The sequence below is a fragment of the Cucurbita moschata genome, unplaced genomic scaffold, assembly GCF_002738365.1.
Source record: "Cucurbita moschata cultivar Rifu unplaced genomic scaffold, Cmos_1.0 Cmo_Scf00003, whole genome shotgun sequence".
NCBI lineage: Eukaryota > Viridiplantae > Streptophyta > Magnoliopsida > Cucurbitales > Cucurbitaceae > Cucurbita > Cucurbita moschata.
The window spans coordinates 3,006,111-3,024,963 of record NW_019268519.1 but is presented as its reverse complement, the minus strand read 5'-3'; the positions used below and the strand labels follow the sequence as shown (position 1 = coordinate 3,024,963).

The following is an 18,853-nucleotide window of genomic DNA, read 5'->3' as shown; positions in this document are numbered from 1 at the left end:
TAACGAATTCAATCCAATGCATTGTGATGATAACATTCTTCTCCTCCGTATTCTGCAGCCAATTAAGGCTGAAGGACAAACCCTGTTGCTTGAAGTCCAGAGCCACCAATCAAAGTCAAATTTCACCTTCCTGCAAGAATCGTCTAGCTGGTTCACAACCAGTTATCGATTCAATTCGGCTGCTCACAAAGCTGAAGATGATATTTCTGAAATTCTCTTTGGGATCTGAGATTGATTCGTGGTATTAGTAAGAATTGATATTAACAAGGAAAAAAGCACAGCCTATTAATATTCTTTTGAGGATTCTTGTCTGCTTTTGTTTGTCTTTGGGGAAATAACTACGAAACGACTTTGTTCGACTATATATCTAAGACCCAGAAGCTAAAACATACTAGAGCTTCCATAGAAGAATTGAGAACCCATTAGGTGGCGTTTGGCTCTTGCCATGGAAGAATCCGGCAATAACGGGCTGGAAAGTGGCGAAATGCATCATAATACACATCCTAAGGACTTCGTATGCCCCATCACTTGCAACATTTTTTATGATCCAGTAACTATAGAGACGGGTCAGACTTATGAGCGAAGTGCTATTCAAGAATGGCTTGATAGAGGGAACTCAACCTGCCCAATCACTGGACAGAAGCTGCAAAACACCCAACTTCCCAAAACCAATTATGTGCTCAAAAGACTGATTGCAAGTTGGCTGAAGGAGAATCCTAACTTTGTTACAGATAAAGCTCTTGATGAGGCTGACTCCGCGGCTGTTTTGATCTCACCTGTTAGTGTCATAAGTCAAGCCTCCATTAACAGAAGTATGGAGGTGAGGCATGCAATTTCCAATATCGTTTCTTCTGAAGTTTTGGAGGAGGCAGAAAGTGCTGTGCTTTGTGTTGAGAGGTTTTGGTTGGAAGAGAATGTGGATGTGGAGATTCAACATATGTTGTTGAAGCCTCCTGTAATCAATGGACTTGTTGAGATCCTTATCAATTCTGTTGATCTCCAGGTTTTGAGAGCCTCAATTTTTCTCCTATCAGAGCTGGGATTCAAGGATGCTGCTGTCATTCAAACGCTTACCCGGGTTGAGTCGGATGTAGACTGTATTGTGACACTTTTCAAAAGTGGTTTAATGGAGGCTGTTGTGTTGATGTATCGGTTTGGACTTTCCATCCAGCGTCTACAAGAGATGGACTTGGCCGGTTCCCTTTTGAATGTTGTTAAGAAGAAAGAAGATGTGAATAAGATGCAATTGAACCCAAAATCTGCTGCGGTGATTTTACTTAGAAAGATTTTGGGAAGGAGTAAAGAAGGATCTCTGATTGCTGTTGCCGTGCTTGCTGAAAATGCAATTGAAAGTATTTTAGTTAGTTTAAAAGCCAAGCAGGTAGAGGAGAGGATTGCTGCAGTTGGGATCTTGCTAAGATGCATTCAAGAGGATGGGAAGTGCAGAAATATGATAGCTGATAAAGCTGACTTAGCTCCTATTTTGGGAAGTTTCATGGAAGTGAGTAACGACGAACAATTTGAGATCATTATGTTTCTCTCTGAGTTAGTTAAGTTAAACAGGTTTGTCCTACTGGTGATCGTCTACATCTTAATCCAAGAGATTGAGACGTAGTTTAATACTGAAGTTTATCCTTCTTTCTCTTAGGAGGACTTTCAATGAACAAATTCTTCAAAACATAAAGGACGGAGGTGAATGCAGTACCATGCACTCCCTTTTGGTATATTTGCAGACTGCCCCCAGAGATCAATGCCCTGTTGTGGCTGGTTTTCTGCTACAACTTGATATCTTGGTATGAGCATCTCGTTCTCTCAATAAGCTTATACAGTAATATTCTGTAAAAAAAAAGAGTTTGATGTATTAGGTTTATTAGTTTTGTTCAATTTGTCAAATATATCCATATTGAGTTTGTACAACTAGAGTCTAACATAAGAAATATGTGAGATCCCACATCGGTTGGAGAGGGTAAGGGTGTGGAAACCTCACCCTAGCAGACGTGTTTTAAAAACCTTGAGGGAACGCTTGAAAGGGAAAGTCTGAGGAGAACAATATCTGATAACGATGGGCTTGGGCTGTTACAAATGGTATCAGAGTCAAACATTAGGCGTTGTGCCAACAAGGACGTTTGGCCCCAAAGGGGGGGTGGATTGTGAAATCCCACATCGATTGAAGATAGAATGAGTGCCAGCGAGGACGCTGGGTCCTGAAGGGGGATGAATTGTGAGATCTCACAACGGTTGTAGAGGAGAACGAAACATTCTTTATAAGGGTGTGAAGACCTCTCCCTAGCAGATGCGTTTTAAAAACCTTGCCGGAAAGGGAAGGTCCAAAGAGGACAATATCTGCTAGCGGTGGGCTTTGGCTGTTACAACACATCTATGGTTAAAGTGACTGATGTGTGTCCAGCAAGTATTGGAGTGTCCAGTGTCTAACACACTAGTGTTTGTGCTTCTTAGCTTCATACCCTCCTAGACTAAGTTTGTACAATTGGAGGCGTTACCATTACTTCAAAGTTCTATTCCTCTCCCATGCTTAGTACAATATTGCTACACTGGTTTATAGGTCGAACCAAGAAAGTCGAGTATATATCGTGAAGAAGCAATGGATGTTCTTTTATCATGCCTTGGAAATTCTGACTTTCCAACAGCTCAAATTTCAGCAGCTGAGACGATTATGTCCTTACAAGGGAGGTTTAGTACATCCGGAAGACCCTTAACTAGGTATGTTCTTCTTGAACGTGTTGGATTTGCGAAAGGTTGCATGAAACCGAAACGAAGAGATAATAATAGCAGTGGTCCTGGAGACGTTGAACTTTCAATAGTGAGTTTCTAGAAATTTCAAATACTTTTGGATATTTTCTAAATGATTGGAACTCTGCAGCTGGCTTATATATATAAGCTACAACAATGCCATAACTGTTATGTGTTTCTTATTCTTTTATTCAAAAAATAATTTTGTTTACTTCAAATTTGCACAGAAGGCAGAAGAGAGAGCAACTGATGAATGGGAAAGAAAGATGGCATTTGTACTTGCGAGCCATGACTTTGGCTTGTTGTTTGAGCCATTGGCAAAAGGCTTAAAGAGCAAATATGCCGCATTATTTTCTGCTTGCTTTGTCTCTGCCACATGGCTCAGTCATATGCTCAAAGTTCTTCCAGACACGGGGATTCTAGACACTGCTCGAGTTTGCTTGCTTGATCACTTCGTATCAATTTTCATAACAACAACGGATATCGAAGAGAAAGCACTTGCCTTGCTAGGAATGAACAGTTTTGTACACCAACCAGGTGGGTAGAACCTTTTGAAACAAGAATAAAGGTACCCATATGAATGCTTACAAACATTAGTTATTTGGCCATATAAATCCCAGAAGGACTGCAGTACCTAAGTTCCAACATGAAAGATATCATGAGAGGTCTCAAGGAACTTAGGAGATCAACAGCATTGGCCTTTGAAATGCTAAAAGTTCTTTGTAAGGGAGAAGAGTCAAGTGCTGTAAGTAGTTGCATCTATTGGCATTTTAGTTCATCTATCCACAACCGTGTAATGATTCTATATCCTTGTTCTAACGTAGGAACTCTGGAGTCATCAAGAGTTGTTTCTTGTAGATTGCAGTAGAAATGGAGAAGTACTATCAATTGCTTATTTCAAAGACAAAATCATTTCTGGCCATTCTGATGGAACAATCAAGGTATCTTCACCTCACCTCAAGATGCTTTTTCATATTTTGAATCTTTCCACTAATTAACATCACCCATGAATCGCTGTAATCTTCGGTAATGTGTCGTAATGCAATATCGTGTCTTCTGAACTGGTAATAACTACAGCATTCAAAGGAGCTTCTTGAATATATATATATATGTTGGTACTTAGAGCTATCTAATTCTCTGTCAATGGTGCGTTTACTTGGCTATAAAGGTCTGGTCTGTTGGAGGAACTAATCTTCATCCCCTACAAGAAACTCAAGAACACTCCAAGGGAGTCACCAGTCTAGCAATTATAGAATCCGAAGAAAAACTATACAGTGGCTCTTTAGACAAGACCATTAAGGTGCTTAAACATCAATAGTTTTCTCCCACGTGTATTGTTTCGAACTTCGGTTTAAATATCGCTTTTCTTCATGAGCAGGTATGGTCTTTAGGTAGTGATGTAATCCAATGTATACAAGTTCATGATGTGAAGGATCAAGTTCATAATTTAGTCGTTTCAAAGACCATTGCTTGCTTCATCCCACATGGAGCTGGTATCAGGGTAACGCATCAAACACTTCATCTCTTTTCTTTGTGAAAACCATCAAATTCTGCATATTCTTCCAGAAAAAGTTTGTCAGTGGCTCATTTCTTAGAAATATCTTTTAGGTTTATTCATGGGGTGGGGAATCGAAGTTACTAAACTCAAGCAAGCATGTCAAGCGTTTGAATCTTGTGCGTGGAAAACTATATTGTGGATGCCATGATAGTAGCATCCAGGTGCCCTTCTTGCTCTGTCTGATCCACTGCTTCTATGAAGTCCTTTGTTTCTTGGTTCGGTGTTCTAACGATGCGATTCCATGGTCTATTAGGAGGTTGATTTGGCTACAGGAACCGTAAGTTACATCCACATTGGTTCAAGAAAATTACTGGGAAAGCCTAATATTGTTCAGTCACTTCAAATTTACGACGAACAATTATTTTCAGCCAGCACTACTTTAGATGGTGCAGCTGTGAAGGTACTACGTTAACATTCACATTCTTCCACTACTTGTCTGATCCAGTTTTTTATAGAACTGAAAATGTTGAGTTTTTTGTTGTAAAAAGATTTGGAGTATGTCAAACAACAGTGTGATTGCAACACTGTCAACTGCAATGGATATAAGGACTATGACTGTAAGCTCAGATCTAACTTACTTAGGAGGCAGGGGAGGAGTGGTTGAAATCTGGGGCAGGGACAAGCTCAACAAAATAGACACACTTCAAACTGGTAGAATCTGCAAGGTTGCTTGTATGACACTCAACGAAAGGGAGGATGTTCTTGTCATTGGAACATCTGATGGTCGAATTCAGGTAGAGTGTTTCTTCTATTTCATATCTTGATTCGTAATCTTTTGTATAGACGTTGGGACGAACGAGCACTAAGATGGAATAGACCTGTTAATATGTCCAATGTATCAGTTGCAATATGACGAGAGGCTAGTCCAACCCGGAACAAAATGATAAAACCCTTCAACACCCCATGTAGGATTTACAGCTTGTACCCTTCCGGTTAATCCATAAGGATCGAACAACCATATTCTCAAACCATAGAATCTAATTACATGAAATGCACCAAAACCAAAGTAACCCAACCGTGAGAGAAATAAATGAATTCCAAAAATCTAAGGCAAATCCAAAGGAACTTATAGGCTTAAGCCTTCAACTTGGTTCGAAAGTCATTCCAGCCTACCTTGAACTTTCAAATCTTTCATTTTATCACGGATACCATAATCACTCGAAAAACATAAACACCTCAATCTCACTACCCAAGTAAGTTTGAAAATGTGGCATTCTATAACAGTAGTTAATATCAGCAGCTTCCTGGTTTTTTGCAGGCTTGGGGACTGTGACAGAGAGAGGAGGGGATGAGCTTGAAGAATATTAAACAGTATGATCTTGATAGAAGTGTATACAGCAAAAATGAAATATATATACTTACAGACAAAAGAGCTTGCTGGTGCAGCCATGGGTAAGCAGAATTGCTTCCAGAATGAATGAAACTGAGCCAAAGATGAAAGATTCAAGCATCCAAAAGCTTGTCCTGCAAATTTAAGGTAGATTTAGGCCAAATTATTCAATGCATTATCCTAAGTTTTACTATCGTATATGAATCTCAAAATTTCCTTCATCTGATTTGTTTTTCTAGTTCACTTAATTTGCGAATTAGGGAATAAATAGAAAGACGAATCAAATTAAAATAAACTCTTATAATGCACTAGGAGTAATAGGTTGAATGATATGTTGATATTAAAAATTAACTCGTTATAATAATAATAATAATAATAATAATAATAATTAAATCGAGTATAATTGGCTGATGTGTGCATTAGTTTTACTTTTCTTGATGTTCAAGATACTAGGGTTGAATGATATAGATCGGCTGATGTGTGCATTAGTTTTACTTTTCTTGATGTTCAAGATACTAGGGTTGAATGATATAGCTCCGATCGTTCTAAGATTTTCGAGTGGATAACATTTAAAAAATAATTTTAAATAATCCCAAAAGTTAATCTATCAAATTAACTTCAATATTTATTTTGAAATGTCAAAATAAACACTAATTTTAAAATTTTTCAAACAAAAAACATATTTTATCTTTAAAAAATTAATATTAATGAATGACATTTTCTTTTCTTTAAAAAATAAAAAATAAAAAATAAAATAAAGTTGCCACTCCACTACTTTCCGTTCCAAAATATTAATTATCCGGCGAATAACGGCGACGAAGTCAGAGTCAACGGCGTCAAGGGTGATTTAGTAACTTAAAAAATATATTGTTGTAGAATGATAAATTAAGGAAGTAAATCTAGAGCAACATTATACCTTTTCCAATTTGGCTACCCAGCTCCACTTGTAATATTGCTTTTTTAAATTAAGAAAAAAAAATTCTAATGCAAGACTGAATTTAAAATTATATAAAACCTTAGTTCTCGTAAAACTTTTATTTATTTTTGTAAAATATTCATTCAAAACTATATATTTTGATTTTAAAATTTTTAAAAGGTGGATTATTTATGATTAATTAGTCCTCCAATTTTATTTATTGTATAAAAAAAAATCAAATTTGTTAATGTAATCTTAACCCACAAAGCTATAATGGGTTTTTAAACTTGGCTCTACCTTTTCAAATATGGTAATACTTTTGTAGTTTAATGTTGTTTTTGGAAACTTGTTGCTGTTTCTATGAAGCCTCTCATTTTTTAAAAAGGGAGCTTGTTACTTTTAAAAAATCTGACCTTTATGTGAATTTAGGTTAGATTCGACAAAATTATTTTGCATTTTGGTTTAAATTTTATTATAAGCTTATTCATTTTTCTAATATAATTGTTATTTAGAAATTTTGATTATAATGTTTATTTATAATTGTTATTTATATTATTTAAAATTTGAATATAATGGTTATATTTAGAAACTTGGTTATGATATTTTTTTTGAATTGAACTGAGACGTTTTGTAATTAATTTATATTTTTGTTGTATTTAAAAACCACGAGTCGCCCAAAATAAGTAAATAAATGAAACGGTCTACATGCAGCGGATTCAATCCACCATCAAATGGCGTTAAACAGAGCGACTGAAGTCCGCCCATTTCCCTGACCTTTGCATTTGTCCGATCATTATAAGTAACCGTCCTCGGTCCCTAATCCTTACATACCCCCAGTTGTTAATTCGCGATTCATAGAAATCATCGCAAAATGGCTCCGATTGCTGTTGGGGATTCGTTGCCGGATGGGATAGTGGCCTACTTCGATGAAAACGATCAGCTTCAACAAGCGTCCGTACACTCCCTCGTCGCCGGTAAGAAGGTGGTTCTCTTTGGAGTACCCGGTGCCTTCACTCCCACTTGCAGGTAAAACCCCTGTCCGATTCTATTTGAGGGAAAACGGGATAACCCGATCTGTGAGCTTGTGAACACCAACTTCTGTTTGTGTTCTTGATTGATCTATCTGGGCTTTGGCTTTGTGCAACTTTTATGAAGTAATTAGTTGTTTGATTTCAGTACGAAGCATGTGCCGGGCTTTATTGAGAAAAGTGGAGATCTTAAGGCAAAGGGTGTCAATGATATTCTACTTATTAGTGGTATGCTTCTCTAATTTAACTCAACTTCGCCTTCTATGAATATTTTTTGTTGTCCTTGCTACTTTTGTTGGGCCCTTAGCTGTTCGGTGGATATAGTCATGAATAATTATTGTTTTTCTCTGTAATTAAAATATCACAGTTCGAGAGCAATGTCAATGTACTCTTGCTCTCTGTGAATGATGGTCGATTTCATGTTATTCTGGGAATTGGCACCAATTGTTGTATGTGAGCTTTTGCTATTCGTGCTCTTGTTAGGCACCATAAACCTCTATAATATTGTCTATTTTGAGCTATGCTCTTGTGGTTTTGTTTTTTTATGTTTCTCCAAAATGCATTCGTGTCTATGGGAATGCATTCCTTACTTATAAACCCGATCATCCCCTTAATTATCCAATGTGGGACTCTTTCCCAACGATCCCCTCGAACAAAGTACACTATATAGCCTCCCTTGAGGCCTATGGTGTCCTCGAATAGCCTCCCTTTAATTGAGGCTCGACTCCTTCACTAAAGCCCTTTACACCCCTCGACACTTGAGTCACTTTAACTACACCTTAGATATTCACAACTTATTTGTTCGACATTTGAGGATTTAATTAACATGCCTAAGTTAAAGGGCATGACTCTAATAGCCTCTTAGAAACCATAAACCTCCATAATAGTATGATCTTGTCTAATTTGAGCATAAGCTCTCCTGGGTTTGTTTCTTGTTTCCTCAAAAGGCCTCATGCGATTGTGGAGAGAAATGAGTTCTAGAATTTTGCTACCTGCCCTTGTTATTTTTCATACGGAACAAGAATACTTAAAATGAAGAATATGTGCACGAAACTTCCGAGTCTTGTTTACAACCTTACACTGTCGGAGAGTCTTAGATTAAGATCTAAAGATAGGCCCAAGAAATGATGAAAAGCAAAGAATGAGATATTGTGTTTGTCCTTGTAGATCTGCTTGCTCTTTCTCTCCAAATGACTACCCGAGAGTTAGAATTGTATGTTTTCCCTCTTTATTCGTCTATTGGCGAAATAATGCGTAGGTCTCTTAGGGATTGAACTCACACTCAATTTGTATTGTTCTCCAGTGAATACGACGTCTCTTTCCTAGTTTTATGAAATTGGCTAGTTTCTTATCCTAATAAAAGTTTGAAATTGACCAGTTTTCTCCAGATTGACTTGGTATTTATATGCAAATGCTAAACATGGCCTTTCGTGAAAGGTTAAGCCAGAACCAACGAACTAATAATCTAATTAGTCATTGCATGTAAGATTATTATAGTTTAAAAGGTTGATTAGAGCACCCTAATATAAATTTATTACGTTTCTTTGGTTTCTGAAAGCATCTTGCTCAATAAGTTCCTTTAGTCAAATATTTTTAGAATCATTTTGCAAATAAACTCCAAATTTCCAATTTTTATTTCAAATGGTAGATAATTGTAGTTGTTCCTGTTGGATGCAGTCAATGACCCCTTCGTGATGAAGGCCTGGTCCAAGACTTACCCTGAGAACAAGGATGTCAAGTTCCTTGCTGATGGCTCTGCAGCATATACACATGCTCTCGGCCTCGAACTCGATCTTTCAGAAAAAGGGCTCGGCATCCGGTCCAAGCGGTTCGCTCTCTTAGTTGATAACCTCAAGGTTGTAGTTGCAAATATTGAGGCTGGTGGAGAATTTACCGTCTCCAGTGCTGAGGACATCCTCAAGGCTCTTTGATTGCATCCATCTTTCAATTGTATGCATACTTCTTGCATACCAGGCCGCTCATTGATCATCGTGACAGTGGGCGACCTTCTATCCAATTGTTGTCTTTTGATGTTGTTAGATGTTTAAGGCTACCTTCATATGAATAATGCAAGATCGTGCTGTTGCTTGTTCCATTTCTCTGAACTTCTGGTTAATCAACCAAAGTGTGTGTTGAACTTGGCTTAGTGTCAGGCTGATGTCGCCCTGTTTCCAGGAAATTGTGGTGATAAAGTTCCAACATTTTTAGTTAATCAGACATGCAGGGCAGCTTTTTGATTCAGGCGCAGTTCACAGTCTCTCTCTCTCTCTCTCTAGGGCTTTGCATAAGATATTGGACCTTGGCATGTGTATCAAATCTTATAGAACTTAATTTTGCACTTAAAAGCCTTTAATTTATGAACTTTACGTACATAAATAAGAAAAAACATTCTTGGAAATTTTGTAACATCGTTTGAAAAGTCAAATTGTCCTGTTTGTCACATCATCATTATTATCTAAAAAGAAGAGCAACGTATAAATATTATTTTTTATCAAATAGAGGATTATTAATAAATTTGGGAGTATTATTGGAAAAATAAAAATACATTTTGATCACCTTTCCCATTGAAATCACTTTTGAAATTAAAAATAAAATAAAGGTGGTTTTTTTAGTACACTTTATAAACTAATTAGTGCATACACTGAAAGAGCACTATCTCCCTGTGGTCATAAAAAAATTTGAAATTGAAGCCAAACAGGACGATTATTTTCAGTTTTCAGTTCCAGATTTCAGGGCTCCTTAATTTGTTCAGAGCATTATAGAATGAAATAAACCATACAAATAATTGAGATTCACAGTGTTCATTTCACCCACTTTTTTGATGGGGAATTAAATATTGTGCAGCTGTTACGTTGGAAGCCAGCCATTCGAGTTGCAGGTCCCATTCACTTGCATTTCAAAAATAATTAATCCGTTTGGATTTGAATATATCCCTGCTAGGGTCAAAAAAGCAAGGTCATTCTTTTGACCATAAGCTCCTCTGCTTCATCTCTCTCTCTCTCTCTCTCTTCGAGTTTTTAAAAGCAGTTGGCCCTTGAAACTTGGAGAATGGCTTCTGTGACTTACTCACCAAGATACCCACTTTCTGGTTTCTCTTCTTCCTCTTTGTTTTTTTGACTTTTTTCAAACCCTATTTTGAGCTTTTGGGGGTTTGGTATATCCCTCTGTTACCCAAAAAATGAGTGTTTCAAGGTTTGTTAAGTGTGTCACTGTCGGAGATGGAGCTGTTGGGAAGACTTGTATGCTCATCTGTTACACCAGTAACAAGTTTCCCACTGTGAGTTTGTTCATACCCATCTTCCAAAATCCCTCCTTTTGAATTCCATCTCTTCCATTTACGCCATAAATTTGCATTTGTTTTGTTTTGACAGGATTATATTCCCACAGTTTTCGACAACTTCAGTGCTAATGTGGCTGTGGATGGGAATATTGTCAACTTGGGATTATGGGACACTGCTGGTAAACTAAATGGGTTTTCCTTTTCCTACCAATGGATTATCTTTCTCTAAGCTTTGAATATGGATTTATTCTACTGGTTTTAAGTGAAAGTGGCTCTGTTTTGAAGGTCAAGAAGATTACAGCAGACTTAGGCCACTGAGTTATAGGGGCGCTGATGTTTTTGTTCTGGCATTCTCGTTAATCAGTAAGGCGAGTTATGAGAATGTTCTTAAGAAGGTAATGGTGTAAAAGTAACCCTTCCGTTTCAATGTTCTGACTGCAATATTTCATGGATGAACTGAAGTCTTGCTTATGTTCTTTAGTGGATGCCGGAACTTAGACGGTTTGCGCCTAGTGTCCCTATTGTTCTTGTTGGAACAAAGTTGGGTGAGTAAACGACTTCAAACTGGTTTTGACAGTGAGAGTTTCTTTGTCATCTGCTCTTGAGATAATTTTTATTTTCCTTAGATCTTCGTGACAATGGAGCTTATTTTGCTGATCAAATGAGATCAAACACAATAACATATTCTCAGGTACTCATTCTTTTTTTTAATTTTTTGTTCATCTGAGTTGGATCACATTGCTCAGAAGAAACTGATTTAGTTGTTCTATGCAGGGAGAAGAGCTTAGGAAACAAATTGGTGCTGCTGCATATATTGAATGTAGCTCTAAGACTCAACAGGTAAGATTTCTTTCATGATCAGTGGTGATTATTCATCATGTTCATCCCCTCATTACAACATAGAAAGGGCCTACATTTTCACAAGAGGCCAAGAAGTCATCAATATATGCATTAATAATGCATAGTACCTCAGTACTGAATTGTAATTTTGTTTAGAATGTCAAAGCTGTTTTTGACACTGCAATCAAGGTTGTTCTTCAACCTCCAAGGAGAATTGAGACGACTAGGAAGAGAAGAAGCCGAAGGTCTGGTTGCTCAATTGTGTAAGTACATGTATTATTTCCTCTACTTGTACTTTTTCCTGTACGATTTTGTAAGAAAAGATTACTTGGAGATGGTCTATGGTCATTTGTCACATGAAAACATATGTGTTGCTTATATGCAGAAGGTGCATTGCGTGTGGTGGATGTGCTGTTTAAACCATGCTAGCTATCAGGACTGAGTGCTGTAGAATCTATGTTTTGTGCCAATCCTATAGCTAGATCTTAAGATTACTGGTTTTACATTATTTTGTGCCGAGAAATAGGCGTCTGCTCAATGTGCAAGCTGACTGACCAAAGAAGTGAAGATAGTTGTGTTCTTCTTTGTTGTGTTTACTGCAAATGTTGTATTTGAAATGGTGTTTTGGTTGTTGCCAATGGAAGCCGCAAACTCCTGCTGTTGTTTTAAAAGAAGAGTACAGAAAACTAAAAATGTCAATCACCTTGCCAAGTTATTCAAAAACTTCAAGATAAGAATTCATAAGGAAACCATACCGACAGGTTAATGAGAAAGTGAGACAAAATCAAGTTTGGCAATTCTCTGTATTGCCATAGTTTTGTGCTCTCTATTTATACACTCACTTCTGAAGGGCAATACTGCACTGCAATACTGCACTGCAATACTGCATTACACCCACAGGTAGCATGTTTATTATAGATGCAAAACTATGTGAATGATTCTAGGCGATGGCTTCAGTTAAATAGATACATTTGGAAACAGGGAACCCACGTAGTATATTCTTTGCAATAATCTTCATGGAATTTGAGGAAGCTAAGAGCCGCATAAACCTGGGCTGATGCATTATTCTTGAGGGAGAAGTGCTATTTCAATTTCTTGAAGTGATTTTCCTTTGGTTTCCACGACATTCCTTTTCACAAATGCAACTGCAATCAAGCAGAACGTAGCAAAACCAGAGTACAGAAACTGTGGCCTCATCTTCTCCAACAAGTGAAGGAAGAGCAATCCTACGAAAAAATTTATCACCTGAAAAGCATCAATGAACCCCAGGGTGAGCATGACACTGTACTCCAAATTGAGTTCCAAGGTCGTATTACATTCTCATGTACGGATGAGGTAAATCGTGCAGGGAATTATTACTGGATGGAACCACGATCTTGATAATAATCTGAGTCAGTCTCGAAAAATAAAAATCCCACAGGATACCCAGCCTATTGAGCCACTACTTATCCAAGCACTTTGAGCCAGAAAAACTGAGCCCCTAAACCGAAATATCCATGGCAAAAGGCAGTAATAAGCTCAACATTCTTACCCAATGCACCGACATGCAGATTGCCATAGCTTTTGCTCTTATCCGACTGGGGAAAATTTCTGGTAAAAGAAGACCTGGAACTGGACCAGCTCCGAGAGCAAACATTAGGACAAACCTGCAAATTTACGTTAATGGGCACTATTACTCGTTCAATAATATGCACTCTCTTTTACACATTTCCAACATTTTTATCAGGAATAACCTCTCAAGTCTTGTCAGTGGTGAATGCTCAATAGAGTAAAAACATGAATGATTGTTATTGTAATTCGGAAGTCCAGTTTTATTTGCCTTCATCGTCACAGTGATTGAAAAATCAGGCATTAAATCCAGAAAGAGTTGGCAAAACAATAAAAGATAAAAGAAGCCATCGATCTTTACATTTAGTGAATAAAAGTATGCTAATATACTTTATTTTCAGTATTTTATGACCCGCAAGAATGATATGATCAATGATTAGAAAGTCTAGCAAAACAACAACCTGTTGTGATCATCAGAGAGTGACAATTGCCAACAAACTTGCCACAAATCTCTAGTCAGATCAAAGAGCATGCTTTTACTTACATTAACGTGCCACCGACTGACAAGTATACAGCTCCAGAGTCTGGTGAATGAGAACCTGCTGCGACTACTTGGAGGGCCATAGCTACTGCCTGCATTAGACACAAGATGACAAGCGAAGTCTTTCTTAAGATAACAGCATCCTTCAATCATGAAAGAAATTCAATTGTTATACTTGGTGGATGGTATTTTAGTCTACTAATATTCATTGTTTAATGCCTATATTTGCTTCCTATCAAAACCATATCAAATAAGGTGGTTATAAATCCTGGCCTACTATCAGTAACAGTTCTAGATCCTAGTTACCAACAGCAACCTTGATCAAACAAGCTAGATATGTTCCTCCCTCGTTCCGAATAATAAACAAGACTTGGTAAGAACATTCAAGATCTATGTCGTAGCAACAAGAAAAGATTTGCTTAATTTGGTTACCATCCCAGAAAAGCTCCATAGAAGAAGCAGCTTTCTTCCCAATCGATCCATCAAAAGCATCGCGATTATGGATCCTGTGAAGTACAAATGGAGAATTTAAAAATAAATAAATAATGCCTAGTAATGAATTCAGAGTATGGAGCTTATATTTACACCAACCACCAAATCATGGAGCAAACCTGCTAAATTTGAAATTCCCACGCAGACATTTGCAAGGTTTGATGGTACTCCCGAGCTTTTAAAAACAGTCGAGGAGAAATAAAATATAGCATTTATACCAGATAGCTGTTGTAAAGCAAATAGTGTTGATCCAATAAAAACAACTGCAAAAGAATTGCGTGAATAACGAAGAACTACTCCACCCAAATGAAAGAGATAATTGATGCGGTAAAGTGCATGGATAGTGGCATTAGAAAAAGGAAAACAGTGAGTAAACAAAAAATAGGACTGAGTCAGTATATATACGTATATATTAACCTTGAAAATGGCGGCCAAAGAGCAATTCAGAAAGTTTTACAGAATCTGGTTCATCTCCCCTGTCAAACTTGGACAATTCTGCCAAAGCAGATTTTACATGTGATCCACCAAGAAGCTTCTCAAATTCAGTTTCTGCTTCCTCAGTCCGTCCTTGCTACATTACATAAGATTAGAATTATAAGATTTTCTCATTCAAGAACTCTTATGAAACAGGAACTTATCCCTTGATACAGAACTGCACCCTAACCATTGCAAGCATTTCAATTTCGCTTCACCACCCCCCACCACCCCAACCCAGAAACACCGAAGGTGCATTTTAGTGAGGAGAATGGTGGGGTGAGACAGAGCACTGGAGAACATGCATATGCTTCGACTGAGGAATTATTACGCTGTTCAATTTTAAAAAGAAAACAAAGTTTTCACTGGGAGGATTAAGGAACTATAAAGACGTGTAAAACAGGCAGCCTTTTTTATGTTCATGCAACAAACATATATTTCAATACATCTGAAAGTACGCTCCAGAACAAACCTTATATAGCCAATGTGGACTCTCAGCACAAAATACCATGGCTAGAGCTAGTAATGCAGCTGGAATAGTAGATACCCCAAAACAGACACGCCACCTGAACCAGAAAAGAAGAGCATATTTTGAAATGATAAATAAATGGAAGGTTATGTATTTTCAGGTGTTCTAGAATATTCTATATATTCCATACCAGCCTACTGTCTCCTTAGCAGGGATTCCTATTAAGAGGGCTGCCATCAGTCCAAGACATGTAGCAATCTGAATGAAACTGCCATACGTTCCCCTCACAAAGGCAGGAGATACCTACTCATGATGTATAAAAAAAAAGTGAGGTAGCAAGCCATCATCTCTAATTGAATCCTTTTAAGATGCACGCTAACGCATATAAAGCAGTAATGTAACCATTACTGTACCTCTGTGACATATAGAGAAGCAACAGGAGGGCCTAGACCCATTCCAATCCCAACAAACAGTCGTCCCAAAAGCATCCCAGCCAGAGTTTTAGTCATTGCACTGAAATTCAAGTCTTAACTTTTCTCGTGAGAGTGCAATAAAATGAAGAACGAGGAAACAACATGTAGTCAAATGGTTGATAAGAAACTAGACAATTCAGTACAAAAAATCAACAGGGGCATGATGATCTTCAATAAACTTGTATTACTACGAAATTGGATTAAGAATCATTATGCAGAAACAAAATTGGGAAATTGGAGTTTGGTGGTTTCTCTTGGACTAGCTGACTAGGAAGGAAGAAAATGTATTACAGCTTAGAGAAGCAGGTTCTTCGGTCCTGAATGATAATTTCCGTTTGGTTGAAAGAGACTTTTCTCCTAAAAGTGTTGAGGGACAAAATTACCAAAACAAGATCTTTATATGAGAACGTGATGAAAGTGCATCCAAGTCATCTACCACTTTAGCATCAATTAGTCCTAGACATAGAAGGTTAGACTCTAAAAGGAGGACAATCAAGCTTCTCTAGTTCCACATTAATGAAAGGCTGAAAACAAATGAAAACGGAATGCTCTAGCTGCCATGCAGTGATGTGACAAATGGGTTCATCTATTGAAACTTTTGAATTACCACTTAGGCCACCAGTCAATTAATATAGTTAAGTCAGCCAAGGCCCCCTTTCTCAGTTCGTTTTTGTTAGACAAACAGAAGAACGCCATACTTATAACCAGGGCCGAACTTTGCCCCACCGTATACATTCAACCACCCTCCTACACCTGCATGTCTCAACTAGTATTACTTTTCTCAACACCTAGCCATAGTGTCACCAAAGAATTAAAAAAGTGCATTCATGAATGTTCTATACTGAACTGTAGAAAGTTAAAATTGCGGGAGTTTAAAAACCTATGCACAGAAAACACCAGCTGACAAATGCCAGGAATATCAAATACTCGGTATCATCAGTAGCAGCAGAGAAATGACCTATAGAATTCGCATCATAACTCATAACAGAACCATGGCAGTGATTGTCGTAATAGAGGTACATGTCAAATTCAACTATAAGACAACATCAGAAACCTACAGCTCCAGTGTCCCACATAAGCATACCAGGTTGTATAATACACAGGAACAATGTCAGGATTGCCAAGTAAAAACATGAAGATGTGGCAAACTTCATAGTAGAACTTGGCTATAATTGCCTTTAATGGGAGAAAATGTCACCTCATTGCAGCACCAGCAATCATTGGCAAAGCACTCAGTTGGAAAGCCATGCGACGTCCTACTCCATCAGCTACCCAACCACTCAATAGAGACCCAACTAAGGCACCTCCCAGGCATGTACTGACAACCAAACCTTCATCAGACATTTAAGGGTAAGGCACTTTAGAGCATTGAATGAACTCAATTAAAGAACTCGAATAAAACACAAACAAGATATTTGCAGCATAACACCTTCTGCCAATGTATTCCCATTGAAACCAAGATCCGCAGAAATTACTTCCATTGGCTCATTTACTACTCTGCAGAAAACAGATAGTAAGATACAATCAGTGTTTACTTGCGAACGAACAAGTATGAACAGCTTCGCCAAACATAGACACTGAGAGAAAGAGATGGAGCTAAATCAGCATAAGAACTAACCCCAGGTGGTAGCCAAATAGAAATGAAGTTAGGGTAGCTACTAGAACGTGCGGTAAAGAAAGCCTCCATGAAGGGTTCGAGACTTCAAAATCCTTACCACCCTGCAAAAGACCTGAAAGAATAAACCCGAATAACGTCAACTATCATGTCTTTGCCATCGTTTAAAAGGTTCATTGATTCTCATGTCTATTACACCCCGTAAACAGAAAGCACAAACAAAATTCATGGGTTTCGCAGCTACAGACTGCCAAATAATGGATTACCTGAATTATCCTCCATGTCAATTAGACTGGAGTTATATTTAAATGAAAATCGCTTGTACATTGAGAGAAATCTTCGCGTTTTCAATCCCACGTACCAAACCGCCGGAAATCCTCACCAGAAGTTCCCTAACATGGATAGTGTTAAGATGATATTTTGCTTCATATCATAATCCAAATATTTAAACGCCATTCTTAACCCAGCATCTTCCAGTATCGAGTTAATGCTGAAGCGCTTCAATTAACACGAGCTTAAGATTCCATCACATCGGCATCAGGGTTTACCAAGTTGATTTCACATTTTACAGAAACATGCATTAATGCTGAGGTGCTTCAGTTAATATAAGCTTGAAATTCCATTACATTAGCATCAAGGATTATCAAGTTGATTTCACATTTCAAGAAACATGCTTTCATTAGGCAATCAACTCCAAGTTCTCATAAATAATCGACTACTAAATTTTGTTGATCTAAAGCCAAATCTAGTCATCATCAAGCTATAAACTATTAATTTGCAGCAATACGCACATCTCTCCCGAACCATAAAACTGAACACGCAATCTCACATCAGAAGGAAAGAAATTATATCAAACAAACAAAGAAGAAGAAGAAGAAGAAAAGTTACCAAATAAAAGAGAAGTGGAGGAAGCCGATTATAATCTCACCAAAAAAATCGTCGAAATCAAAACATCATGAACTTGAAAGCGCTTGAAATGCACTCAAATGGATGAAGGGATCAGAAAACAGATCTAAAGGCAGAAACGCGCGAACTTCTTTTTAGCTGTTCGAGAACCTTGTAGAAGCGGCTGTAATTTTCGCAACACGAAAACGAACGAACACGCAAATAGAAAGAGAAGGCGCCGATTGCAGAAAAATATATGAACACTGTTGGTGGAGGCTTGAATTTTACACTGAAAGACGACGATTGATCATCACGCCAACAAAAACAGAGCAACTTTTTGTCGCAGTTTTACAGAGTTCTCCCTCCAGCTACTCGACAAATTATTGAATGATGCCGCGCCTTGTACAATATTTCTTAAATTCCTTTTATTTTGCTTTCTTATATAATAGTACGTTCCTAAATTAATAAAATTAAAAATATTTTTAATTTTTTAAAAAAATATTAATAATACTCTTAAATTTTTAAAAAATACCCAAATTATAAAGTTATAAGCATTTTTATTTATTCAGCATTTTCAAAAATTAAATAATTTAAATTTTTTTTTTCTTTTTTATATATAGCATTCAATTACAATTATTAATTTGGTTAATGGA

The 18,853-nt window shown here is 37.4% G+C and overlaps 4 protein-coding genes across 8 annotated transcripts; 3 read left to right on the top strand and 1 right to left on the bottom strand.

The window, feature by feature from the left end:
- The first annotated feature begins 27 nt into the window (after positions 1 to 27).
- Positions 28 to 5,759, top strand: LOC111441113 (putative E3 ubiquitin-protein ligase LIN-1). 2 transcript variants are annotated; one of them, XM_023078043.1, is made up of 12 exons: positions 28 to 1,563; positions 1,649 to 1,793; positions 2,564 to 2,821; positions 2,982 to 3,288; positions 3,372 to 3,496; positions 3,576 to 3,692; positions 3,920 to 4,051; positions 4,130 to 4,252; positions 4,360 to 4,470; positions 4,563 to 4,709; positions 4,798 to 5,043; positions 5,568 to 5,759. In XM_023078043.1, exons 1-12 carry the CDS (start codon positions 446 to 448, stop codon positions 5,580 to 5,582), a joined length of 2,844 nt encoding a protein of 947 aa, XP_022933811.1. In that variant the 5' UTR covers positions 28 to 445; the 3' UTR covers positions 5,583 to 5,759. The 2 variants fall into 2 exon arrangements, with proteins under 2 accessions (XP_022933811.1, XP_022933810.1); XM_023078042.1 differs by having other exon boundaries at positions 2,979 to 3,288.
- A 1,537-nt stretch (positions 5,760 to 7,296) lies between these two features.
- On the top strand, positions 7,297 to 9,824 carry LOC111441119 (peroxiredoxin-2-like). Its single transcript, XM_023078048.1, has 3 exons — positions 7,297 to 7,581; positions 7,732 to 7,811; positions 9,261 to 9,824. The coding sequence occupies exons 1-3, from the start codon at positions 7,427 to 7,429 to the stop codon at positions 9,512 to 9,514; spliced, it is 489 nt and encodes a 162-aa protein (XP_022933816.1). The 5' UTR covers positions 7,297 to 7,426; the 3' UTR covers positions 9,515 to 9,824.
- Positions 9,825 to 10,566: 742 nt separating this feature from the next.
- LOC111441118 (rac-like GTP-binding protein ARAC7) lies at positions 10,567 to 12,372 on the top strand. Its single transcript, XM_023078047.1, has 8 exons — positions 10,567 to 10,860; positions 10,955 to 11,042; positions 11,149 to 11,258; positions 11,345 to 11,408; positions 11,490 to 11,554; positions 11,638 to 11,703; positions 11,860 to 11,966; positions 12,089 to 12,372. Exons 1-8 carry the CDS (start codon positions 10,762 to 10,764, stop codon positions 12,120 to 12,122), a joined length of 633 nt encoding a protein of 210 aa, XP_022933815.1. The 5' UTR covers positions 10,567 to 10,761; the 3' UTR covers positions 12,123 to 12,372.
- Positions 12,373 to 12,415: 43 nt separating this feature from the next.
- Positions 12,416 to 18,588, bottom strand: LOC111441114 (probable plastidic glucose transporter 2). 4 transcript variants are annotated; one of them, XR_002710073.1, is made up of 15 exons: positions 18,204 to 18,588; positions 17,582 to 17,707; positions 17,319 to 17,430; positions 17,130 to 17,197; positions 16,899 to 17,031; positions 15,641 to 15,740; positions 15,418 to 15,530; positions 15,231 to 15,324; positions 14,702 to 14,855; positions 14,404 to 14,547; positions 14,225 to 14,298; positions 13,796 to 13,884; positions 13,235 to 13,349; positions 12,690 to 12,948; positions 12,416 to 12,629 (listed from the first exon to the last, which is right to left on the bottom strand). XR_002710073.1 is itself a non-coding variant. In XM_023078044.1 (14 exons), the coding sequence occupies exons 2-14, from the start codon at positions 17,640 to 17,642 to the stop codon at positions 12,766 to 12,768; spliced, it is 1,440 nt and encodes a 479-aa protein (XP_022933812.1). In that variant the 5' UTR covers positions 17,643 to 17,707; positions 18,204 to 18,588; the 3' UTR covers positions 12,416 to 12,765. The 4 variants fall into 4 exon arrangements, 1 of the variants encoding a protein (XP_022933812.1); XR_002710074.1 differs by having other exon boundaries at positions 18,244 to 18,588; XR_002710075.1 differs by lacking the exon at positions 17,582 to 17,707.
- Positions 18,589 to 18,853: the final 265 nt, after the last annotated feature.